General features: G+C 37.7%; 2 protein-coding genes and 1 long non-coding RNA gene across 6 annotated transcripts; 1 reads left to right on the top strand and 2 right to left on the bottom strand.

The window, feature by feature from the left end:
• Positions 1-21,814, top strand: LOC108084673 (uncharacterized). Of its 2 annotated transcripts, none has more exons than XM_017181001.3 (4): positions 1-664; positions 18,054-20,592; positions 20,679-20,812; positions 21,342-21,814. In XM_017181001.3, the coding sequence occupies exons 1-4, from the start codon at positions 647-649 to the stop codon at positions 21,426-21,428; spliced, it is 2,778 nt and encodes a 925-aa protein (XP_017036490.1). In that variant the 5' UTR covers positions 1-646; the 3' UTR covers positions 21,429-21,814. The 2 variants fall into 2 exon arrangements, with proteins under 2 accessions (XP_017036490.1, XP_070143861.1); XM_070287760.1 differs by lacking the exon at positions 1-664 and adding an exon at positions 2,776-2,792.
• On the bottom strand, positions 8,708-9,610 carry LOC138929112 (uncharacterized). Its single transcript, XR_011445543.1, has 3 exons — positions 9,596-9,610; positions 9,128-9,538; positions 8,708-9,076 (listed from the first exon to the last, which is right to left on the bottom strand). It is a non-coding gene; the product is annotated as an uncharacterized lncRNA (long non-coding RNA).
• Positions 21,815-22,255: 441 nt separating the features above from the next.
• LOC108084638 (uncharacterized) lies at positions 22,256-27,125 on the bottom strand. Of its 3 annotated transcripts, none has more exons than XM_017180928.3 (6): positions 26,988-27,125; positions 26,651-26,858; positions 24,742-24,900; positions 23,909-24,179; positions 22,569-23,795; positions 22,256-22,508 (listed from the first exon to the last, which is right to left on the bottom strand). In XM_017180928.3, the coding sequence occupies exons 3-6, from the start codon at positions 24,889-24,891 to the stop codon at positions 22,372-22,374; spliced, it is 1,785 nt and encodes a 594-aa protein (XP_017036417.1). In that variant the 5' UTR covers positions 24,892-24,900; positions 26,651-26,858; positions 26,988-27,125; the 3' UTR covers positions 22,256-22,371. The 3 variants fall into 3 exon arrangements, with proteins under 3 accessions (XP_017036417.1, XP_017036416.1, XP_017036414.1); XM_017180927.3 differs by having other exon boundaries at positions 26,984-27,118; XM_017180925.3 differs by having other exon boundaries at positions 26,651-27,119.
• Between the last annotated feature and the right edge of the window lie 104 nt (positions 27,126-27,229).

Genomic DNA, 27,229 nt, shown 5'->3' with positions numbered 1-27,229 from the left:
GCCTTTGAGCGAATGCCGCTCACGTAGCCACTATAGCCCCACGACCAGGCCACTCTCTCTTCCCAGACTCAGACCGAAACCCAAGCACAGACCCAGACTCTTCTCCGTTTCTCCGACTCTTCAGAGTAACATAGTTACACTCGCCAGCAACACTCTCTCCGGAGGCCAGAGACCGACAAGCGACCGCCTTACCTGCCGCATTTTCCACAACCAGCGCTCAGTTCGTGGGCGCCTGCGCGCATGTGCAGTCAGAGATTCAGATATAAAGATACAGATATATTCGTCGGACCGCTTGGCAGTCGCGCGATCCAGAGATATATATTTTTTGCGAGCAGTGTGTGCAGCATCATCCCAGTCGGAGCCATAAAAGTGAAAACGAGCAGTGACAAAAAATAATACAAAAATAAAATAAAATTTATATATAAAAAAAGTAAAGAAAAGAGTGCCTAAAATCCCCACATCACAATCATATCTTTTATTTCGTTTTTGTTCGAGTGCTGACCACAAGTGTTGTTGATCTTCGGGATTCTAAAGAATTTCAGGTAGTGACAGTCTTACCTGCCTGAGGAGGTCCAGAGATCGAGGAATCGATCATCGCACAGCATCGGTCATCAGGGTGCACACACACCCTGAGTTTTCCCGGGAAATGACACACCAGAAAATGGTAAGTCTCTTCGAATTACCAAGAACTCTTCATCGCTCTTCACACCTTGAAATTGGGTTTATGAGCGCCGTAGGTCAGGTTTTGCAGCAAGGGAACCAGAGCGTTTTAGAATTTTTTATGGCTTGTTTTTGGCTATATAGTATGCATATATATGTGTATATGTATGTATATATATGTATATATGTCTAGCACTTTCGATGGGAGCCCAGAGAGAACAATGGAAAGGGAAATCAGCCCAGATAGCTCAGTTAGCTAGTTAGAAATGTGTGGATTTTCACAAACCCAACTGGCTTTAGCCGGCTTAGCTAAATTATTATTCATTATTAAAATAAAAGCTATAGGTTTTAATAATTCAGTAGATATAAAAAGAGTTTCTATATCTTGATTAAAAATAGGAATAACTCTCCTTTTTTCTGGATATATGTTGCACAAATATTTAATGATCTTGGGAGAAATTAGAAGAATTTAAGAAGTAAGATTATTAAGTTAATTTTAAAATAAATAAATAAAATAATATAGATAAATGAATGAATAAATAAAAAATAAATAAAGTAAAATAAATTAATGAAAATATATGAAAATAATAATAAATAAGATATTCATTCCAAGAACTTATAACATTTCTTTATTATTCTTATTTATTTATTTATTATTATTATTTATTTATTATTAAAATGAGCATTAAGACCCTAGGTAAAGGTAAATAAATTAAAACATTTTTAATTTTTTATGAATTTAGTAAAAAAAAATTAGAAAATTCACATATATCTTTTGTTAACTATTATTATTTGAATTTTTATTGCTAACAAAACTTTAAAGCTTTTAATCAGACCACATCTTCATACAGAAAAAAATATATATTTCTTTTAATTATTAATTAATTATCCCTTAAAGAGCTTGGCTTTTAACAATATTTAAATATATTTTTTAATAAGAATTTGTAAAGTTCTTCGATTTTATAAAAATCAAAGGCGTGACTTTGGCCAAAAACAATATTTTTAATATTTATGATATTATTTAATATATATAATATATTATTTATTATTTTTAAAATATAATTTATTATTTTCAATATATTATTTATTATTTTTAATATATTATTTATTATTTTTAATATATTATTTATTATTTTTAATATTTTTTGGCAATAATTGCTGCTGGGCAAATATAAAAAAAAACCAACCTCCAATTAGCTTTGATGGCTTTAGTCTTTGCATATCCATTACCAACTCCCCCAAATTGATCTGTGATGAAGACAAAATATCCAATTAATCAATCTGTTAAGCCCGATCTCTGGCCGGGTTCATTGAGTTGCCAAATTGTGATCCCCCAGCGATCGTGAGGCCGGTGCTCCACTAAAAATATTGATTCATTGAGTGGCTGCCCTTTCCCATGGCTCTAAATGGTTATTATGCACTCGGAAAAATGGGAATATAAATATGATTAAATATAAATAAATATAAATAAATATAAATAAATATTAATAAATATAAATAAATATAAATAAATATAAATAAATTTAAATAAATATAAGTAAATATAAATAAATATAAATAAATATAAATAAATATAAATAAATATAAATAAATATAAATAAATAAATATAAATAAATATATATGTAAATAAAAAATATAATAAAATAAATAAAAATATATTAAAAAGTGCTTTAATGCATGCTCTTAAATAAAATTTGTTTTATATCTAACACAAGATTTATTCGAATATTTAATACAAACGTTTTTCTTTCGATATATATCTGAATAAGAATTAAATATACAAATAATAATAATAACAAACACCCAAAAGAAGCAATTTCAATTAATTTTTAGATAACTAAACTATTTATAATTGTCTTGAAATATTTTCTCTGTACCTGTGGCAGGAATATCCCCTTATCATGGGATGATCTGATGGATCTGTAAACTCGGGCTTTACCTTTGGGCTTTTTAGTTTGTTTTTTGTAACTCTGAAATGCCGATCACGACAGATCGATGGCAGCAGCAGCAATCGGGGTTATGTAAGAGCCAGAAAACATTACGCCTAAGTGTATTACACATCGGACATGGCCATTGCCATTGGGGTGGTGGCTCGGCTGGGGCAGTTCGGTTCAGGCAACACGCGTAACAGGTGCGTCGAGTGCATTTCAATTGTAATTGCCGTACTCGCATTGTAATTGAAATCGAAAATTGAAAGAGAGTGCGAGTGTTTTTCGTGGCGTTTTTGCTATTGTTTTCCACGCGAGATGCATAACGAATTTGGATCGGTAGTCGGTACTCGGTACTCGGCACACGTAATTGTAACAGCCCCCCAAAAATGTTGTGTATTGTCTTTAGGCACCCCCAAAAAATATATATACATATGGTAATATCCATATGTATCGGCCATTCCCATTGTGTAATTGTTGAATTGCATTTTATGAGGCGGCACTCTCTCGTCCGCCTTTTTTATGATTATTTCTTGATTTTGGATTCCATGTGTCTTTGTTATTTTCAGTTTTAAATTATTGTGATTTTTTAGCACTTTTTTGTGTGCCATGCATCATAAAAACCAATAAGCAGCCAAGCATGGTTGTGGTGACCACTGGAGCAGACGGGCTGTCTGCGTGGGTTAAGCATACACAGCGAGGAAAATATATATTAGAAAAAATATTATTTAAATATTTATTTTATAATTTTATCTATTATTTTATTAATTTATTTGTTTCTTTAAAAAGAAATCAAATAAAGAGCTAATTAAAGTTGCTGCAACATCCGGCTGTTGCTCAACTTGTGTCTAGCTACATTTTCTTAGCAACATTTTATTAGCAACATTTTCTAAGCAACATTTTCTTGTGCTCGCCTCCAAGTTAGATTTATGATTCAGATAGAGTAAATTATATGAAATATTTATCTTACCTTAAAACTAAGAACCTAATACCTTAAAGATTTGTAGAATAATGAAGGAATTAGGAACAATATTCTTAGAAACCTCATCTCTATACTTCAGCTACAAGTAATTATTTTAAGATGTAACAATTTTACATACATATTTTCTATATAAAAGAAAAAATAATTTTATAAAAGATCTTAGCTCTTCAAATTTTGAATCCTTATTTAATGCAACATTTTGAGGAATACTTTATCTCGCTGTGTGTCCAGGGCAGGGGGCCATTGGGGGTAATCTGAGGTGTCAATGACTGCTTAATGCGCTTCCCGGCAGACGCACACCGAACGTTGCATAAGCCCCTGCGTCGCCTCCAATAATGATGGCACCTTAATTCACCAAAGCCAACTCTGTCAACGCTTTAACTAGAAAGAAACGGCCAGCTGGGCGTGAAATGGATGGGCGGAAAGGGGGCGGCGGTAATTCATGTAATTGCTAAATTCACGCCAAGTGCATTTGCCAGCCTTTTTCTCAGGAGAAGGAAGCCGCAGAGAGCTCCATTGGCAATCGAAAAACGATCCAATTTGCACTCACTAAAGCCGTAAAGTAGCTTGCCATTCGTGTTAAGTGTTGTATAATGCTTAATATGCCTTAAATATTAAATATTACATGGCATAATTATATAGGTTTTTCCGGGAAATTTTCTTTTTTAATGACAAATGTCCAAGTCTTGTTATAAATTGTTATGTTATTGGGGGAATTATCAAGTCAAACTAGGGCTTAAAATGTGTTTTATTTTTAAAATCTATTGATTAATTATAATATTTAGAGGTTTAGCTAAAATTATGGATTTTTTTCAAAGGCTTTTTAGTAATTTTTAAGAAATTAACTATATAATTAAGTTCACATTAAAGTTTATATATTCTTTTCTAGAAAATTATTGTTGAATTCCTTTTCAAAATAGAATATTTCATGTTAAAATTATTTTATTCTTCAGGTTTTAGGATATTAAAGTAATTTTAATAAGATTATATTTAATTTATTTATTATTAATAAATATATAAATAATTTTATTTGTTTTTTTTTTATAAGACATCTCTCTATAGCCATAAAAAAACTTAAGTTTTTATTACAAAATATCTTTAGGGTTTTCTTGAAAGTCTCAAGTCTCAAGACCCCAGCATTGCTTTTTGTTAGATTGATTTCGGTTTCTTTGATCTTTGAACAAGTGTGGGAGTTAAAAATGATATTTCATCTGCGATTTCCCTTATTAAAATTTGCCAACTCACTTGCTTCCTTCCGTTTAGATTTTGGGAAAGTACATTTCTGGGAAAAAGGGAAATCGCATTTATGCAAATCGCAGTCAATCGGAAATTTACATTTACCCCGCGAAGACTGTTTTCCGATCGCAAATTGTATAATAAACGAGAGCAGTTATGAGATTTATGTGCGATATGTGATTAAGAGATTACGCATACGCCATGTGTTACATGCACAAATATCTGGCAATTAACGAGCCGGGTCAAGACAATATTATCTGCGGCACACTTAATTATAATTAAAATATTATCTCTATCTCATTATGGCCAGCTTTATGGTAGAAGAAATCGCGCTTAGGGTATACATATACATATATAGTATATTTCAGTGGCAATTTCACTTCACGCCGAGTGTCAGGCTTTATTCAATTTCGGCCAGAGAGAAGCTGGCCCAGATGATGGGTTTTTCCTTCCGTTTCCCAAACAGCACAGCTACCTGGTAGGTGTCCAGATTTCCCCCGTTAATCCAATTGCCAGAACTTGCATAACGAGAGGCGAGTGGGAAAAATGCATGTAAAATAATAGATAAATAAAGAGACGCTGTTAAGAGTCAAAAGCCCAGCAGGGCCGCTGGTCAGTCGTAACTTAATTGGCGTCACTTAGGCCAGCGAACAATCTTAATTACAGCGTGGACCAAAAACCAGGTGAAAAAAAACTAAAGATAGCCGGGCAGGTGCTCGCCCTCAACCCGAACCCGAGGAAAAAAAAATAATATTATAAAAAGAAAAAGAAAATAAAGAGCAAAGAAAACTCGCACAACACGCAGCGGCGCGGCGGCTCACGGAAAACAAAGGAAAAATGCCTAGAAATAAAAGTGAACTTCAAGTCCAAAAAGACAACAATGAGAGTGGCGACAACAACAACAACAATAACAGCAGCAACATTAACAACAACAGCTCGTACAACAACTCGTACAACAACCACTTTTACTTTTGTTTTCATTCGAGCCAGTTTTGATTTTTTCGCCGACTTCTTTCCTATTGGGATTTCGGATTTTCAACAGCCAAGTTCAGAGTTGCACAGTGGGACGAAATTGGTATTAAATTTAGCAACAAGTAAGCAAGCTAAAGGAAACACAAGAACTAGGCTTTACATTAAAAGTCAGCCTAAACTTTATTTGTAGAGGCCCAGTTGCGAAAACTTTAATCTAACATTGAAGAAAATGTTGCTAGAAACATGTTGAAAATGCAAATGTGTTGTTAGATGTAATAAATATGTTGCCGGGATAATGTTGTTAGAAACATGTTGAAAGTGCAAATGTGTTGTTAGATGTAATAAATATGTTGCCGGGATAATGTTGTTAGAAACATGTTGAAAGTGCAAATGTGCTAGGAAAATGTAGCTAGAAGCATGTTGAGCAACACTTTTAAGAGCTGGCCACACTTAGGTTTTAATTTTATGTAAACGTTTAAATTTTTAAATTTATTTATTATATTAATCTCAAGTCTGAAAAAATAATATTTCAAATTCCTATAAGATATAGGTCACAGCTTACAACCAATTTTATATATTTTATATTAATTATTAGTTTTTTTTTAGGAAATTCTGTTCTTCTGGTTTTCAGATATGAGGTTTTTCGATTTCTTTGGACACTCTAATTTTAATATATCTTTTATATATTTTTTATATATATTTTATAAATATTTTACATATATTTTATATATATTTTATATATATTTATGCTGTGGCCAAATTAGGAAGCTCTATATGAACACTGTATACAGGTATTCGAAAGTTAAAAATTGTATGCCGTTATGCATCTTATTTTTTATAATTTGTATTCTTACTTCTTAAGAAAAACACCCCAAACATGGCTACATTAACAAGTGTGCTGCAAACAAAATTAAATGAATAATAATAATAAAATAAAATAAATGAAAAGAAATATAAGAAACAAGACTTGTTCCCCATCAAACTTGCCCCACTGTGCCGGCATTGCCCGCTAACCCACAAGCCAGGTCGTTGCAGGCCGGAATACCGGCCATCTTCAACTCCGCCTCCATTAGTTTCTGCAAAAGTAAAGCAAAGCAAAGCCAGGCCCGAGCCACAATCCACAATCCGCACAATCCGTACCAGCCGGAGTGGAGGACCGGTTCTTTGGGGAAAAGGTTGCCAAGCGGCGGAGTTAAGCTCACGTTGTCACACGACAATTACACGCAAGTGTCGAGAGCGAGAGCCCCCTCTGGGCCCCCCCTCCTTAGAGCGCGTGTGAAAAGCGCATAATTTTTGGACGCGGACAAATTTTCACTTTTTTCCTGAGCATCTCCTCCAACGAATTGGGTTTTTCTCTTTCACTCACACAGTCAGTCGCTCGCTTTTCTTATTGTTCAGCCAACAGTCCCACCGGATCGTCGGGGATATAGTGCATATATAGGGTGTGGGGGGTAAGTGTAAGGGGCAGCAATAAAGTCCACAATGCCCCGATTATGCTGGCAATCTGGGGAATCATTATTGCCGCTGTTATTATTATCATTATCATCATCATGCCGGGTCTCCAGTCTCCATTTCGTTTCTACTTCATTTTTACCTGGGTTACCCATATCACTGTCACCTGGTCAATTACGGTATTGTCTTACCTGATTTAAGATGCGATCCGATAATTGGTGGGTGTCCAGGGGCAGAGCAATGGTGCAATTTTTGTTAATTAATTTTTGGAAAAATGAAAGTTAAGTTTAAGTTTATAACCAAAGCCTAAAAATTAACTAAAATCAATTCAGAAAGTGCTTTTGTGTTGGTTTTTATAAGGTTTATTAATCTGCCTAATGAATTTAGTATTATTTTTAGTTTAAAAGTTAGTTAAAAGTTGTAAAAAAATTGTAACATTTTTTTTTTAGTATTTTTTTGGGAAAAATTCAAATTTATAAAATCTATAACTCAGCCAAAAATGCATTTAATTTAATAAATGTGCATTTAAGGTTTTTTTTTTTAATTTCATTTTTTGTGATATTTTTTTTTTGACAATTTAAACGATGTAACTAATATATAATATTAATATTATAATAATTATTAATATAGTTTTTAACAAGAAAGGAAGCTATCTTCGGCACGCCGAAGTTTGTATACCCTTGCAGATTGGTTTCGATGTTTATATTATAGATTTAAATGCTAAAAACACTCACAAAACAGAGTTTTATTACATTTTACCTATACTTATTATGTTTACAGTTTGACAGTTACAGTTTTACATTCCCAGCCTTACATTTTCTCTACATCTACGGATCGCTTTTATGGCAGCTATATGATATAGTTGTCCGATTTTTATAAAATGTATACCATGATTCTAGAATAATAAAAAAAGCATATATCTCAGAGTAGATAAACATACGTTGAAAAACAACGAAGCTATAATTTTTTTTTTTCTATTTATTTATCGATCGTTCCTATGGCAGCTATATCATATAGTGGTCAGATTTTCACAAAATTTTTACCAAAATTCTGAAATAATATTAAATGACCATATCTAAAAAATGGCGCAAAAATGTTGAAAAACAGCAAAGTTATAATTTTTTTTCTACAAATATATCGAATATTTGTATGGCAGCTATATGATATAGTCGTCCGATTCGGCCCGTTCCGACATATATAGCAGTGAGAGTATATAGAAGACTATGTGCAAAGTTTCATTCAGATAGCTTTAAAACTGAGGGACTAGTTTGCGTAGAAACAGACAGACAGACAGACGGACAGACGGACAGACAGACAGACGGACAGACGGACAGACAGACAGACGGACAGACGGACATGGCTAGATCGACTCGGCTGTTGATGCTGATTAAGAATATATATACTTTATAGGGTCGGAAACGTCTCCTTCACTGCGTTGCAAACTTCTGACTGAAATTATAATACCCTGCAAGGGTATAAAAATGGTAAATTTGTATTTTCAACCAAACATGGCTAGAAAAAATCGCCTCTGTTGATGCTGATCAAGAATATATAGGTTTGGGAACGACTCATTTGCAAGTTGTCGGCTTCTAGGTAAAATTTTATAAACCCTGCTAGGTTATTAAAAGGATATAGCTATTGAAAAAGTAAGTATCAGTTAATATAACTACTAAATATTTGATACCAATTAACTAGACATTTAGAAAACCCTTTTTTAGACTGTTAAATGAATGGCTTGAACTTCAACTGACTGGGGAGGCCCCTCGTATACGCGGATTTCACTTTCATCCTTCCTTGTTTTGACTCCACATTATAGCCGTGAGACGCTGTGCGTATGCCAGGGAGCTGAAAGCCAGAAAGTCAGAAAGTGGTAATTGATATCGTCAGAAAAAATACCGCAAAATAGCAGCTAATGATCGTTGAATGCCCCGCGACTGCGGTCTTCCGGGACTTGAGGATTGTCTTTGGGATGTGGGTAATGCAGGCCTGGATGGTTAGATATATGGCTATATAGATGCTGTTGCATGGCGCTGCGATTATGCAAATGTCGGTTACACAGATCGATCGGTTGAACAATGCACTAATTTGTTTATAATGAACTGCTGCTGGGTTATGCGACATAAAAAAAGTAAAAAACTTGTTAATTGCTCGCGTGCTGTCACAATTGCTGGCGATTCCGCATTGCGTCGAGTGGAGTACACCTCGTCATCCCGCTCAATTTTGTGTGCTTTACCGTGACAGGCACATTTCGCAAATGTCTTTTGCATTTCCCGCCTCCCCAAAGATCCACTTCCAACGAGGGCGCCGCTAATCAAATTAGTTGGCTTCGTAAATTATTCATATTCGAGTGGATCTCTCTCTTACTCCCTCTGGGGGTCAACGTTGCGACAAGGCCAATGTCCGAGAGCAGCCATCTCCAAACCAAGCCCAAGTCCGAGGTGAGACTCATTATCCGGCTGCAATTTTCATGTCTCACGGGATAAAGCCATCATACTTTTGAGCCGGTTTAATGGAAGCTTGCAAATTGTGATTAAGCCGGCATTAGCCAAGTGATTTATCCGGAGGGAAACCTAACACTTTACACTTTATGAAAATGCACCTTTGGGGGACAGGCCAATCAACAGGCTCTTAGCTTCTTAAGCCCCAGTTTATCCTCGGGATATACACTATCCTGAGATCAAATGAAATAAGCTGGGAATCGAATAGTACTTATTAGAATTTTAAGCAGATTTCCAATCAGGCGATTCCATTTGATTTATGATGATGAATGATTGTAAACAATCTTAATTGATCAACATTTTTATTTATTTTATAATAATAATAATAAAATAGATAACAGAAGTTTTTCATGACAAATTTTTGAAAATACTTCTAAAATTCTAAGGATATTGTAAGAAAGTTGAAAATTTATTAAAAATAAACATTAGATTGGCCTGTTTAAAAATAAAATATAATTTAAATATTTAATAAAATAGAAAACAGAAAGCTTAAATTACAAATTAATGAACAAAATCTGGTAAAATTCAAGATAAATTCAATTAAACTTTACAGTTATATCCATCATACATACATATATTATTATTATTACTAGTTTTTCTTTTTTATAAAAGATTTTAAGCTTAAAAAAAATCTAAAATTGTTGTATATGAAAATGTATTATATAAATATATATATATACAATTTATTATATTAAAATTAGTATTTATATTATTATATTATTATTACTTATATTATTCATATTCATCAACCAAAACCAGCCATTTCAAATAGTTTAAACACCCTCATTCACGGTCGCCAGGTGAACCATCAATATTTTTCACACTACTTTCCCATATCAATTTCCTGCCCATTGTCAACAAAAACTAATCAGGCAATTTTGTATATATATATAGAACCTATAACTCTGCATTATTCAGGGGCCTATCTGATATCTGATGGCATTCCTATAACATTTGGACACACCTGTCCATGGAAACGATGACAGTCTGCTGGCGAGATAAGTCCGTTTTTTCAATAAAAGTCACTGCGCGAAAGTCTTTGTAATTATCTTTTTCAGTTGTAAGTGGCCTACGGAGAGTCATATGAGCGTTACTCAGATATTGGTGAAATTATTTATTGATTGTCATCGTCATCGTCATCGGTCGTCTGTCCCACATTTGCATTTGCCTTTTGTGCCGTCTCATTTTGCAAGAAGCGTCCATTGAGATGGCCAAGAAACCCACCTGTTGCCATTTCCACAACACAACAACACACGTTTCCTGACTTGACTGGGGCCCAGAGTAAATACGGAAAACCTTTTTTTTCTTACCACTTGCCCAGGGAAAGTGCTGGCAGATAAATGGATCGATACGGGAACCAGGCGTTACTTGGGGGCGCCGGGTGTCACGATCCGACTGAGATTGGGTAAACAATAGAATTGCAGTTGCTATATGTATCAAAAGGGAGGGTTCCCCAGGGTTTCCCTTGGTTCCCTTGGTTCCCTGAGCTGTGTTGAGCAAGACAGTCAATTTGTGTCTGGTAGCTGGGTGTCAAGGCGTTGTCGCCTTGTCCATCAAATGCCAAGAAGTGACACGAAATAAAACGGAGATCGGTGTATATCTTAATGAAGTTTAATAGCAGCCTTTATAGGTAATTATTAGAGGTAATAGAAAGGTCTAGATTAAAGTTAAGTTTGAAGTTATGAGCATGTCTGTGGGGAGTTTCAATCCATGATGACGAATTGAGAGCTCTTCTTTCGGAAAGATTATGATTGTACAGACGCCAGATGTGTACTTTTTCCCTGAGGTTTTGGGATTTTTATCAACTAAAATATGAAGTTGAATTATTAAAGATTTATTTAATATAATATCTTTTTAAATATATATTTTATAATAATTTCTAGACTAACCTTAGTGGCAATAATCCCAACTCTTAACTGAAGCAATTCAGTTTTTACCTTTAACCTTTCAAAATCTTCTCCCAAATTAAGATTTTAATGAATGAAAAAATTCTATTAAATTATTTAAGATTTATAAATATAAAATCCCTTTAAATATATATTTTACAATAATTTCTAGACCACCCTTTGGTGGTTTCAACTGAGAGGAATTCCTCTTTTTATACCCTTGCAGGGTATTATAATTTCAGTCAGAAGTTTGCAACGCAGTGAAGGAGACGTTTCCGACCCTATAAAGTATATATATTCTTGATCAGCATCAACAGCCGAGTCGTTCTAGCCATGTCCGTCTGTCCGTCTGTCCGTCTGTCCATCTGTCCGTCTGTCCGTCTGTCCGTCTGTCTGTTTCTACGCAAACTAGTCCCTCAGTTTTAAAGCTATCTGAATGAAACTTTGCATATAGTCTTCTATATGCTCTCACTGCTATATATGTCGGAACGGGCCGGATCGGACGACTATATCATATAGCTGCCATACAAATGTTCGATATATTTTTCGAAAAAATATTATAACTTTGCTGTTTTTCAATATTTTTGCACAATTTTTTAGATGTAGCCATTATATATTATTTCTGAATTTTGGTAAAAATTTTATGAAAATCGGACGACTATATGATATAGCTGCCATAGGAACGATCGGGAAATTAATAGGAAAAAAATTATAGCTTCGTTGTTTTTCAACGTATGTTTATCTACTCTAAAATATAAGCTTTTTTTATTATTCTAGAATTTTGGTATAAATTTTATAAAAATCGGACAATTATATCATATAGCTGCCATAGAAGCGATCGGTAAATGTATAAAATATGTAAAGCTGGGAATGTAAAACTGTAACTGTCAAACTGTAAACATAATAAGTATAGGTAAAATGTAATGAAACACTGTTTTGTGAGTCTTTTCAGCATTTAAATCTATAATATAAACATCGAAACCAATCTGCAAGGGTATACAAACTTCGGCGTGCCGAAGTTAGCTTCCTTTCTTGTTTTACCTTTAACCTCTTTGAACCACCTTCCAAATTACTGTCTATACAAAAAACAGGAGTGGCTATAATAGTAAATAATATTTATGTAGCAAAAATAAATCATTATCATCATTCCCTTCCTGGAAACCCAATAAAATTTGAATGCATCCAAGGGGTCAACCTCTGGGGGCAACCATATATATCCATGGTCGTCATGCATTTCCATCTCCACGTCCGCCGGCGGTTGACGACTCTGTGTTGTGGCCCATAAAAAAGCATTTGTTGATGCCATTACTTTGTTTTTTTTTGTTTTTTTTTTTACCATTTTTCCAGTAAGCAATATTTTCAGCCGGGCCATGCGATATGAGTGTATTTTCATAATTAATTTCTTTGGCTTTTGTGTTGTGCTGAAGTGAAATATGGCTGCGAGCTGCAAAGTTGCACTGTTGCACAGTTGGAAAACCTAGTGCTGCTCTGTGACAGTTTTTCATAGCTCCCCCCCCCCAACGGCGGGGCTTTTTATCGACAATTTCACTTTTGCGCAGCCGCAGAGCTCGGGCATATGATGAAGATGCCCCCATGGAGGCACTTCTCCCTCTCTCTCTCTCTCTGTCTCCCAACAATTGCGGTGTGTGTGTGTGCGGTGGTTATTTTTCTGCCCCCGAAAAGATTCCCAAGCACACGGTTGGATCGCGTGCAATACCCTCCGAATCCAAGACCCAATAATACCCAATCTAAATCCCAGTTCCAGCTCTAGCTCTAGCTCTAGGAGCCCTCTTTTGGCTCATTTGTCAAACCTTATGGCGCTCTGGGTTGGCTTTTTCAAGTGCAAAGCCAAGGTTGCATGTCGCCCACTGTTTGGCGCTCATTGGGGATCCTCACCAGCGGCGGCGGGAGGCGCTTTTATTATCGACACGAAACTGGTTTTTGGGTCGAGTTCCCAGAGTTCCCAGACCAGATCCAGACTGGGTCTCTTGAGGGGGTTTTCACTTGGCAAAAAAATGTGACTCACTAAAGTTAAGATTATTGTTTTTAAATTAGTAAAAATGGTGAAATAAAGGAGAATTAAAAATTGAAAAAAATAAAGAGTAAAAGCCTTAAAATAAAACATAAATTTACTTAAATTAAGGGATATATTCCTTAAAAGGGATCCTAAGAATTTCTTAGCTAATTAATAAAGCATTTAAATAGTTAAGATTATGGGGTTTAAATTAAAGGTTTAACTCATGATAATTAGAATTTGGCTAATAAATTTAATTCTCAAATAAAATTAAAATTTAATTGATAAAAAAAACCTTAAAATTAACAATAAATATGGCTTATAATTATTTATGTTTAGGGTATATTCCCAAAAAAAATTCTTAGCGAAAAAATAAATTATAAAATATATAAAATATTATAATTTAAAATTTTTAAGCGTTTCCTATAAATTTTAAAAATAAAATATATATATATATATAAATAAACACTTTAAATTGAGAAAAGTAAAGGGATTAAAGTAACAATAAAAAAGGTTAATAATTATGTAAATTTAAAAATTGAAATGTTTAAGTGTTATCTATAATTTAAATAAAATAAATTAAATAAATATTATGAAATATACCAGAAATTTTTTAAATAAATTAGAATAAATCTACAAAAAATATGTATTTTTCCCTGATATTAATATTTATATATATATATTTTTTTTTAATATTTATATTTAAAAGTTACAGTGCCTAAATTATATTTGATTTAAAGTTGTAAATTAAAAGTTGGACTTAGGTGGTGTCTTTACATTTTTTTAAAATAAATAAAATCTTATAAAGTATATCTCTTGCTGAATTTTTCCCCGAGATTGATTTTCCTGCTACATTTTTTTTTAGATATTATTTATATTAATATTCAATTTTTTTGTGACATTGATCTGAGTGTAAGATTCACCTCCTCCATCTGTCAGCTGCTCGGTTGTTTGCCAACAGTTGCAGAATTTCACTTTCTTTTCAAATTGCGGCGACCTCGATTTATGGCCAACCCAGCGACATCGCCATGTGGACGCGATGCTGGATTCCAGCGGAGTGGGATTTTTGTGATAGCCTTTGTTTTGATGCCTACTCCTACATACCATATATATATATATATATATAAAGTAATCTTATATATATATATATAAGTATAATTGAATTACGTTGAGCCGCAGCTTCTCTAGGTGGAAGTATCCCAAATAAGCGAGGCGCTGAATAAAAAAAACATAAAATAATAATAATTATGGGAAAGTGAACGCCCATTGTTGGCTCCACCAACTGAACTGTCTCCCATTTTTTTCGGCTGCTTTTATTTTATTGATAACTCGCATTAATGAGAGCTCATTTTCACATAATTAGACGAGGGCTTAAGCTTAGTGGGGGACTGGGACTAAGACTGGCACAACTAGGTGCTTCTCTGTTTTGGGTCAATTATGAAGGAAAAAGGTGTGGTTTAATCGGTAAAAAATATATTTAATAGTTGAATTGTGTTTAATATTTTTATTTATTTATATTTAATATTTATTTATATATATATTTTATATTTTTTTACATTTATTTAATGTTTATTTATATATAATAAAGAATGCTACTTAGCTGCTTGCTTCTTGGCTTAGGTATCTTTTTTCTTCAATAAACAAATATTTATTTACATTTAATATTTAACCAAGTAATATTTTTTTTAATAAAAATGCATAAACAATATATAGTATAATTATTTATATTTAATATTTAACCAAGTAATATTTTTAACACCAAAATTAATTAATATTAAATGTGATTTAATACTTCACCAAGTAATATTTTTCAAATAAAAATGATAATATTTATTTATATTTAATCAAGTAATAATTTTTAAATTAAAATAAATGCTGCTTGGGCTTATTTAAAACCTTGTTTCCTCAGTAAAATATTTTTTATAATTATTTATATTTAATTTAATTAAAATTAATGCTTCTTTGGCTTGCTGCCTTTTTGCTCAAATATAAACTCAAGTAAAAATTATTATTAAATTATTTTAAATTATTTTAGACTATTCTAAACTATTTTAAACTACTTTAAACTATTTTCAACTATTTTAAACTATTTTAAACTGCTTTAAAATATATTTAAACTATTTTAAACCAATTTAAACTTCTTTAAAATATATTTAAACTATTTTAAATTATTTTCAAATATTAAAATTAACCCAAGTTAATGTTAAGGCTTACAAAAATGTTCATAATTTTAATTTCCTTAAAATACTATTATGTTTCCACAATTTAAGAAATATTTTCTTGATTACCTACGCTGGCTTCCCACAATTTCACCGATAACCGTTGACCCCATGGGCGACCTTGCCAGGGGGTGGCTCCATCGAATTGGATGCAGTGCAGCCAGTGCTGGCCATAAATCAGACTGAAAATAATGGCTGATGGCCGTGAATAATGGCAAATTGTCGTTTAGATGCACATGAGTTGCTGGAGGAAGTCGTAGATACTTGTCGTCCATAACTGCGGTTGCTGGTGGGCGAGTGTGTGTGTGGAAGGAAGTGGCAGAGGGAAGAGAGGAGAGAAGAGAGCAGGCCAGTAGCCGATGGCTATTTACCTTGGTTAATTAGCAATTTGGACAAGTGACCACCACCACGGACCAACCCAGCCCCTGTCCCCGACCGGAGAAAGCGGCCGTGCGAATTGAAAATCTGTCAATCGGCGCATTCGATTGGAATGTGTGACCATAAAAAGCCGAGCTCGCGGTCTGAGTTTATTTGTCAGGCACTCGGAAAACACACTAATTCAAGGGTCGAAAGTTCTTCCCAGGCCTGGAGTAGGATTTATTTCTATTTCTATTTATTTTAAAATCGATTTTATATTGAAGATCTCTATATCTTCTTCTACTAGGATTCAAGTTTACAGTTGAAATAAATACATAATATTTCTTTGTTAAATGTATCCAAGTAAATATGAAATATCTTCATCCTCTATCCTCCATCTTCCTCTTAATAATAATTTGCAAATATTTAGATCAACTGACAATCTCTCAAGAAATGTTTAGCCTTTGAATGGAAAACTTTTCGTGGCCGTTTTATAACCCTCTTTCAAGGTGTTCCACTGACCACCTGATAAACCCAAAAATTGGGTCTTTATCTCACTTAATGTTTCTCCGCTTAGTCAACTCGCTTGTTGTTCTGTCTGTAATCAGTTCATGGAAGTCTTTCCATTTGAATGTCATTATCGGTGGCCGAAAATGTTGATATTAATGTGTTTTCCTATCGAAGGTTGTTCACATATATATTGTTTATTATTTATTATTTTTGTGTAAAAAAACACATTAAGAGATACTAAGTGTTATAAAATCAAGGGTCTTGCCCTTGTAGGGTATTATAATTTCAGTCAGAAGCTTGGAACACGCCAAGAAGTTATTACCGATCCTATAAATTATATATATTCTTGATCAGCATCAACAACCAAATTATTTTAGCCATGTCCGGAAGAAAGAAATGTTTACCCTTTTTCAAAATTTTATAAATTATTAAAAAAAAAATAGAAAAAAATTAATTTTAAAATTAAAAATGTAATGTAATATTATAGATTTAATATTTTAAATATTTTTAAGAGCAACCTAGGGACAATAAGCGAGTTATTTCATATACATACCCTTTAAAATCGGTATATATTAATATTAAAAATAATGTTAAAAAATGTAATAAAACTTTTTAAAATTTAGTTCTTAAAAAAATATATTAATCAAACTATAAACAATAAACTTATTAATAATTAATAATTTTATTAAAATTATATTATTTGAAACGTAATTATAACACAAGTAACACAAAAATTAAAATAAAAAACTATGAAAAATTTCCAGTTAAAATTGCAAACTTTAAGGGTATATCTATATAACCAATAACATATATAACCTATATTTGTATATTTTCCCAAAGTTTTTTTTTCTGCTTGTTAAGCAATAAAGTTGCTCAACATTATCCTAGCAACATTAGTTGAGCAACATTTGCCTAGCAACATTTTCCAACATTGAACGATTTGGTTGCCCGGTTATTTAACTTTCAGTTATAATTCTGAATTTAAACAAGATTAATTTGAATTTTAAATAATTTATTTGATTTTGAGCTTATTAGTCCTTTCTGATTTTTTTTGTCCATAATTAAACCGAAAATTAAATGAATATTTTGATATAGATTTCCGCTTATTCCTGGAGTTTTGTTTTGTACTTGCGATAAAAGAAATAAAAAATAAGAAATAAAAAACAAACCGGATCGGCGACCTGGTCCGGTGGCACATCATCTTTCATGTCTGCCCGCACCGAACCGGATTCCATCGGCTGGTCTCGATAAATTAGGAGTCTGGCGGGGATTTATGGCTTATGGAAAGTGAAACCCTGAAATCTGGTTTCTAATTACCCGCCATCTTCTCTCTTCCAGGCTCTCCAAAGGCGACCGGCGCTGGCCATGATCCTGGCCTCCTGGCTGGTGGTGTCTACAGCGGCAGTTGGACCTGGAACAGGAGCTGGCAGACACCTGCTGCCCGCCCAGCCGGCGGATCACCTTGTGCCGCCACCACTGCCCGTGCCCCAGAGGTTGCAGCATGCGGGAGCCGGATCTCCAGCGGCTCCGCCCAGCTCTGCTCCGGTTGTGGTGCCGCCGGAACCAGGTCTGATGAATCGCTTTGCCAGGTGGCTGGGCCTGGGCGGCAGCAGCAGCAGTAGCGGCAGCCAGTCGAAGGACCAGCAGTCTGGGGCCAGCAACTCCCTAAGCTATGCCTACCCGAAGCCACACCAGGGCTTCGATGCGGGGGGCAAGCCCTGCAGCCTGTGCAACAAGTATCCCTGGGTGCCTATGGTGGGTCAGGGTCAGCAACAGCAGCAGCAGCAGCAGCAGCATGCCGCCTTGCAGGTGCAGCAGCAGCAACTGCAGCATCTGCCACAGCAGCATGCCGCCTGGCAACAGCCTCAGCAGCCACAGGCCCAGGCCTCGCAGCAGCGCCAGCGAGCGGTGCAGTTCCAACCCAGTGTACATTCCAATATCCTTAACAATCCCAATCCCGTCCAGGGTGTGTTCCTGCCGCTGGCGGTGCCCCTGCCGCCGCTGTACAATGCCCAGCCTTTTAGGCCCATGAATCCAACGCCTTTGAGGGAGAATGTAGTGGCCCAGTCGGAGGTGAGGCCAGTGCCCGTCTCCTTGCCTCATCCCCACAAGCAGCAGCAGCATCAGCAGCATCAGCAGCAGCAGCATCAGCAGCATCAGCAGCAGTCCAGCAGCAGCACCTCCAGCTTCGAGATTGTGCCCAGCCACCAGGTCACGGACTTTGTGACCTCCGTGGAGTACCCAGCCACCTTTGTCCAGTCGCATGCCATTGATCTGGGCCTTACAGGTCAGGGTCAGGAGCAGCAGGTGGTTCCAACCGAGCAGGACATCAGCACAGTGCGCTATCAGCTGGAGGATCTGAGCAGTGGCCAGGTGCATCAGCATCTGCCCGCCTCGCAGCTGCTAACTGAGCTGGGACACTTTGTGGAGACCACAACGCAGCTGCCGCCGGCGGACAACTATCCGGCGGCCTCGTCGCAGCAGCACCAGGAGCAAGAGCAGGAGCAGGAGCAGGATCACGAGCAGGAGCAGGCTCTCTACTATGCCGAACAGTTTCAGGAGGAGACCAGCACTCTTGTGTACAGCAGCACCACCACAGAGCTGCCCGTTAGCACCACCACAACAGAGGCGCCAAGGGCTCCGCCAGCGCCTGTCCTGGAGCTGAACAATCATCTGGCGGTAGGGCAGACCTACAGCCGGGGCAGGGAGACGCCCAAGCGGTTGCTGGACTCACCCATCAACCATATTGGCGGACGACCCTTCACCCGCGACCCCGCCGATCTGAGTTTCCGCCTAAGCCAGGTGTACACGCCCACGCAGCCGCCCACGCCCACCTCCACGTATGGAGCCATCGATGCCAGTGGCCAGTTTGCAGGCATGGCGCCGCCCAGACCCCAGCAGGTGATCATACCCTATACCACCAAGCAGCAGCCGCGTCCTTTTGAGAGCTGGCGGCCAAGCAAGCAGCTGGGTCACCAGGGTCACCAGGGACACCATCGGCAGCAGCCCAACGACCTGGAAGAGGAGCCGCACGAGCAGCAAGAGTCCAAACTGGCCACCGCCACGGTGACGGCGCCTCCATTTGCGCCCAACTCCAGCCGCACCACCACATACCTCACCAAAATCCTGGCCAGCAATCTGCGGGAGTTGCTCAAGCGGGAAAGGGCCACCCGGCGGCCGCCCAATCACATCATCTCCGGTGTGGACATCTCCCAGCTGCAGCACAACATCGACGGCTGGACGGAGCAGGAGTACAACTCGTTGTCTCATCGCCCCAGCACGCCCACCATCCGAGGGAGGTCCAAGCACATACCTTCGGAGTATCTGACCACCACGACGACCACCACGCCGGCGCCGAGTTTGGCGTTCCAGAGCCGCCAATCGAAGACCACGCGCGGCGAGGGTTTCGAGCTGGGCGCGGCTGCTCCGCCCACAGATGCCGGTGACCTGTCCACCTCCATCAATAACCTGGAGCATCTGCATCTGCTGGGCGAGCGGGGATCGAAGCGCTTTCAGCCCATCGAGGACAATCGTCTGCCCTTAGATTACTATGATGCTCAACAGCGGCCGCGTTCTACGCCGGCTATGACCAGTCCAAGCCCGAGTCCGAGACCCAGCACCACAACCACCACAACAACGGAGGTGACGCCACTCTATGTGCGCAGCACTCCGGCACCCAAGGAGCCCTGGAATCCCGCCCAGGTGGCCATTCTGCCGCAGACCAACGAGAAGGTCTATGTGGTGACACCTCAGCCCAGGCACCAGTATCATCACCATCACCAAGTGGCGGAGGATCATCACGAGGAATCCGCCTCGGCGCCTAGGCCTGTTTACCAGACGCCAGCGCCTCGGTTTCCACGGATGCGACCCACACCAGGCAAGCAGGGGGGAGGTTCTTAGGAGAAGAAAGAGTTCGCATAACATTTTTTATACATATTTTATATATTTATCCTCCTCACTTAGCTGGCGAAGTGAAGGGAGCAACGCCCACCAGCTCCTCACAGCTGCGCAACTATACGCCGGACATTTTCGGCTTGATGGGACTGTCCGCCTATGTGCCCGGGGAGCCAGTGGAAATAATCGATGGAAATTCCAAAGTAAATGGCGACCTATTTTAGTTCACTTAGATATGTAATCGAGCTCCCTTTGTTTTTGTCTCCAACGCACACTGTACTTCTCATTGCAACGCACTTGAATCCTCACTGTAATACCTAATGTTACACCTTACACCACAATTTACACCACACTTTACACCACTTTTTGCACCATGCTTTACACCATGCCTTAAATTGTGCTTGACATATTTTAAAAAACTCATTATATATACTTCACCAACCCATAATGATCTTTACATTCTACACTACACTCTACACAACAACTTCAACCACTTCTTACACCACACTTTACACCACAATGTGTACAACATTTATCTTCCAAACTCTACAACAAAACTCACTTAACATCACAAATAACACCCTTTTATACAATTTACACCACACCTTACACCACCAAACCTCAATTAACCCAACATCTTATCACCTTTTGATACGCTTTACGCCACACCTTACACCACATTTTACACCACACTTTACACCACCATCCCCCCAAACTCACCACACATCGCAGGTCCACACGATCGTGACGGCAGCGCCAACGGCAGCTGCCCTCCAGCGACCAACAGCGAAGCCCACAATGTCGCCCTCGCCGAGATAGAGGCCACTAGAGGTCACGAGAGGTTACGTTGTAACCATCCCCCGCCTGTTGTAATATAATTTCCCCCCCTCACAACCTCCAGCTACATGAGCCCTAGAGTAATATGTATATGTTTGTAGAGAGAGAGCAGAGTCCTCGAAAGAGTTATACTTTAAGAGATACCCGAATCAGAGTTAGAGTATTCTTGCATTTGGTAGCTTTATAAACACATAGAAAAGGACGAGGACAAGGATCGAGGAGGAGGAACCGATCCGAAAGATGACCAAAGGAGTGGAAATTCCCATAGTTTATATTGGCGCAACGACTCTGTGTGTTTCTAACTATCTTTTTTTTTTTTTGTTTGTTTAGAACTTTCTGTGTTTCATATTTGTGGCTAACCCTCTCCTTGCTAGCTGTAATTTTAATTAATGTAAAATATATATATATAAATATATATATATATTAATATCTACATTTTTATAAAGCGAATTTTATAAGCAATGTAAGTGAACAAAATAAAATATAGCAAAAACGAACAACAAAAGAACAACAACAAAGTCATTTAAATGTATCCTACTTTGTAAGTACGATTGAATACCAATAAATATCCTCGGATTTTGAATAAATTATATAGAAAAATGGCCTGAAAATATATGTTTTTCACTTGTAGTTGGGAAATGCTGAAACTTAAGGTGGGAAAATATACATTTAAGCCAAAAAGTACAAAAAAGGCTTTGCCCCCGAATATTAACTCAGCCCAAAAGCAGACTTTAAAAAATCGAAATATATTTTAATTTAAAATTTGTAAAAGACTTTAATTTTGTATATATAAAACACTTTATATATTACTTTACATACAAAAAAAAAGCTTCCTTATAACTAAGACAAAAAAATAAAAAATTCTTTGTTTCTTAACTACAATGATGTCTTTGAGTTGAATGCTTAAGCTAACGCCTTCGGATGATCATCTGTCCACCAGTCGCTGCTTGCGCCGATGCCGTCGGATGAGGGCCTCCAGAGCCCAGGAGCCAGCCGCCACAAAGGACATGGTATTGAGGCAGTGCAAGGCCACCGAGTAGTCAAAGCGATCGCGCACCAGGCCTGCAAAAAGGATCATTATATATATAATATATATCGTAAAAATATGTTATTAAAACTCACCCACAAAGGGACCCCCAATCAGGGTGAACAGACCGGAGATGAGCAGCTGCAGGCCAGAGGCAGCGGGCAGGCGGTTTAGCGGCACATATCCCGGAATGATCAGGGGCCAGAATATAGTGCGTATGCCCTTGCACAGACCAATCCACACAAAGCTGCCCAGGATGAGGTGATAGGAGCGCGTGCAGGCCACCACTGTGCGACCCAGGGCAATGCCCACCACTCCAATCAGAAAGAACACCCGATTATCCCACGGAATCTTTTCAGTGAGAAAGGGGACCAGGAAGCGCATGAGCAAATCAAAGCCGGCGCACAGGGACATGGCCAGCGTGGTCTGGGCCGTATCAAAGCCAAAGTCGGCCAGGATAAAGGGCACCAAAATGGAAAAGTTCAGCTCCCCAAAATTGATGAACGTCAGGCCGGTGACGAGGTTCACAAAGGTAAAGTCACGCAGCAGATCCAGATCGAAGAAGGTCACCACTTTGGCCAGAAAGGACATGCGAGAGGGATCTTGATCCACAGTCCCTTCTGCTGCAGCCTCTGCCTCCTGGGACTTCTCTAAGCCATTGTTGTTCTCCTGACAGCGACAGCAAATGGTGGACTCCACCCGTTCGCGCCGGAAGTTATTGGGTCGCAGGAACTCCTCCGATGCCTCCTCCTCGCTAATAGGACAGTGCAGGCGCTGGGTCTGCTCCAAATCCTTGGAGCTCGAGATGGTGCGAAAGCGCAACCGACCCGAGGTCAGGGATAGCTTGGAGCCAAACCATCCGTCGTTGGCCCGCGAGAGCATGGGAGTGCCGGGCTCACAGATCTCGTAGCCGGGCCGCTGGACATCATCCTCCTGGCAGAGATACTGGCTGGAGAAGATGCCGCCCGGTTCGCGTTTCTGCTGCCAGGCCTGGCAGTGGGCGCACAGTGGTGCCGCCACCCCAGCCTCCGGCAACTCCGGATCAACCGAGTCCTCCCTTTGAGGAGGATGTGGCTTCACATGATAACGCACGGGCTGGTAGATAAGAGCGCAGACAAAGGCATGCAGTGAGATGGCAGCAAAGAGCAGAGTGGTGCCCTGGACACCGTAAATGGTCAGCATGAAGGTGACCAGGTGGGGCAGGAAGATGGGCCCCAGACCCGTGATGGTCCAGGAGAAGCCCGCAGCACGGCGACGCTTCTGCTGGAAGTAAGTGTTGATGGCCAGCGAGGAGGCCGACACGCTGATGCCCATGCCAAAGCCTAAGGGGAGAGAGAGATAGATTTTAATAAGGATGTTGAGGGATCATTAGGGATCATGAGGGATCTTTAAAGATTTTTAAGGATCTTTGAAGACCTCAAGGCAAATTCCTTACCAAACAGCAGGGCATAGGCCACCATGTAGCCCAAAAAAGTCTCACAAAAGGCGGTCAGCATGATCCCGCCGGAGATGAGCAGTGCTCCGGCCATGGCCACCTGCCGAAAGGTAAATCTTCTGAACATGGGTCCATTCAACAGACCCGTGCAGGCCGATATGGCTGGATTTGTATTGATAATGGCCGTGATTTGAGAGCTGGACATACCAAGGCTGCCCAGCCGATCCTTGAACAGGAAGCCGAACTGCTGCAGGCAGGGATAAATGGATAGCTGTGGGAAAAGGAAACTTAATATAATTTATAAAAATTATAATTATTTACTTAATTTCCTCTTAAAAAGCGGAATATATAATATAATTTTTATAATTTTTATAATTTTCATAATTTTTATAATTTTTATAATTTTTATAATTTTTATAATTTTTATAATTTTTATAATTTTTATAATTTTTATAATTTTTATAATTTTTATAATTTTTATAATTTTTATAATTTTTATAATTTTTATAATTTTTATAATTTTTATAATTTTTATAATTTTTATAATTTTTATAATTTTTATAATTTTTATAATTTTTATAATTTTTATAATTTTTATAATTTTTATAATTTTTATAATTTTTATAATTTTTATAATTTTTATAATTTTTATAATTTTTATAATTTTTATAATTTTTATAATTTTTATAATTTTTATAATTTTTATAATTTTTATAATTTTTATAATTTTTATAATTTTTATAATTTTTATAATTTTTATAATTTTTATAATTTTCATAATTTTTATAATTTATATAATTTATTCAGTTTTTTAATTTTCCCATTAAACTTACATTCGAAACGCCAGCGGCCACGCACACCACCCAGGCCCAACCGCCATCGGGCGCCACAAAGTCATCCCCCAGATCACTCTTGTCCTGCTTGTTGTAGTATCTAGTCCTGGGCAGCGGCCTGGTGGTATCCTGGTACACCTTCTTCTCCATAGCGTCTGTCTGAAAGACAAGCGAGTAATAGGAGAAACGGCCATTGAAAAAATTGAAAAAATTCCATTACTTTTTCCGGGCTCATAAGTGATTTACGAGGCCTGATCGTTGGCAATTACTGGAGGCAATACGTTAACGATCACTTGTCACAATTAACTGCACGGACTCGGGGAGAGAAATGCCTCCAGCATGCACTCCCTGCCATCCCTCCCATTATTTTATTTGTTGCCATCGCCAGAGCCGGGTTCATGGCTGGCAACCAAGAAATTTTCGAAATTTCTTAAATCTCTGGATCTCTTTAGTCACCTGAAGCCAGCGCTCTTATCAGCAGCGGCGGCGTCATGTGACCGCCAGAGATTCTGGGACTGAGACACTTGCGCACCCATAGAGACATGGGACAAAAGTTAGCGCGCAAAAATGTTGGCGAGTGAATCACGCCCGACATCCTCTACATATAGCCTAAGTTCCGGATAGTAAAAGCCCCGCCCAAGGTTAGCTGCTAGAACTTATCAGTAGTTTATGCTTTCAAATATATAATATATATACTACAAGAGATGGAGAGAGAGATAGATTCCAGCTGATCATGATCCATAAGGGAATAATCCACTGGGAATTGAGTGCATTCGACGGATAAAGAGGCTTGGAAAGTGATTTTAATTAATTTACTTAATTTAAATTAATTATAATCAGGCTTTTTTTGGGCTTAATCTCATGATACAAAAATACGAAACCGATGTTTCCCTGAAAAAAACTCCAACCAAAAAAGTAGCAGACTCTTTCATAGTTTTCCCACCTATTGATATGATTCTTTTCTAAATCAGATAACGGAATCGAACTGATAGCTGATAGCTAAGGGGCCTAACAACACGCAATGCGATTGATAAAGCTCTTGGGAAAACAAACAAAACAACAAATCTGGAGAGAGAGCCATAATTAATGGCTGAGAACTCTCAGGCTGTGTAACATTTTTGCTTAAAAATTTCACTAGAAATCAATTTAAATTAATTTTGGGCAAATATATAAATTTATATATATTATTTTTTTGATTTCTTAAAGTAATTTCCTGTGTAATCTTATTAATTGGAAGCTTGACCAGTACACATAGTAATATTGAGCTTCCACACGTTTTTGCCAAACAATGTAATGCTTAGTTGAGAACAAGGCATATTTGTAGACTAATAAGAATAAGTACTATATATATATACAAAATATATAAAATTATTATGAGGCACAGCTGCTGCTCTGGTAATATATTTGTTATGACTTTTGCACGTCGCAAACTCATTTGGTTAAGTTTTGCTACAAAAAAATATATGTTGTTATTCCCTCAAATCGATGGCCAACTAATTGACACTCTGCACTAGATACTAATAATCGAGATAAGCAAAGCTCATTGACTGCGAATCTCTTGATAAGAATGATAAGATTGCGTGGTGGTTACATGGACATGGGTTTGTTTCTACTCTAAATATATAGCAAGTTATGCTACAGCCAGTTTATTGGCAGTTTCCCGCCTTAAACACACTGAAAAAAATAAAAAATACTACATAAATTTAAGACAAAAACTTCACTTTAGAAGATTTAAGAGAAAACTGGAAAAAGTATCTAGCAGATACATAAAGATCTTGACTTATGGGTATTTATTAGTTGACTTATTATTATTAATCTCTCCCAGTGACTACCGGAAATCTTATTGGAATGCCAGGTGAAACACCTGCCAGGTGCGTGCTGGGAACGTGTCCCTAGCCCTAGAACTCACCTCTGTCCCCTACTCGGACTCCCTATAGTATCTCCTTTGGCAAGTGCACAAATTGGCGACACACCGAGCACTTCCTGCGCTAGCAGCTTATAGTTTTTATTTTTATTTTTAGTTGATTTGTTTTTATTTTATTTTGTTTTTGTTTTCATTTATTTTTACACACTCGGTCGGCAGCGAATTGCACTCACTCGGCGGCGTTGGTCTGCATCTAATTGAAGAATCAAAAAAAAAAAAAAAAGAAAAAGCTAATATGTGCGGAGCAAGTTCAAGGTTGATACGCGATTGATCACTGTTCTGAGATGCTCGGTTTTCCGGATTCTCCAGGCGCCACACCTACTCCTCCTCCGCCAATCCCAAAACTATTAACATTTTCCGCCACTAACTGAACCGATTTCGAACACGATTCGGTAGCCGCCTCTGAGTCCGAGTCCGAGTCCGAGCGAAGCTGAAAAGCTATAGCGCCGATGGGAAGATCGGATCGACTAATGCCAATCGATCGGCGCCTACCTCTACGTAATAGCAGTGTTGCTCGCTGTTAGCTAACAGAGCTCTGTATCTGTAGATGTATCTGTACCTGCT

This window comes from Drosophila kikkawai, chromosome X, assembly GCF_030179895.1.
Source record: "Drosophila kikkawai strain 14028-0561.14 chromosome X, DkikHiC1v2, whole genome shotgun sequence".
Taxonomy (NCBI): domain Eukaryota; kingdom Metazoa; phylum Arthropoda; class Insecta; order Diptera; family Drosophilidae; genus Drosophila; species Drosophila kikkawai.
The sequence above is the reverse complement of the archived record's forward strand: the minus strand, read 5'-3'. Positions and strand labels throughout refer to the sequence as shown.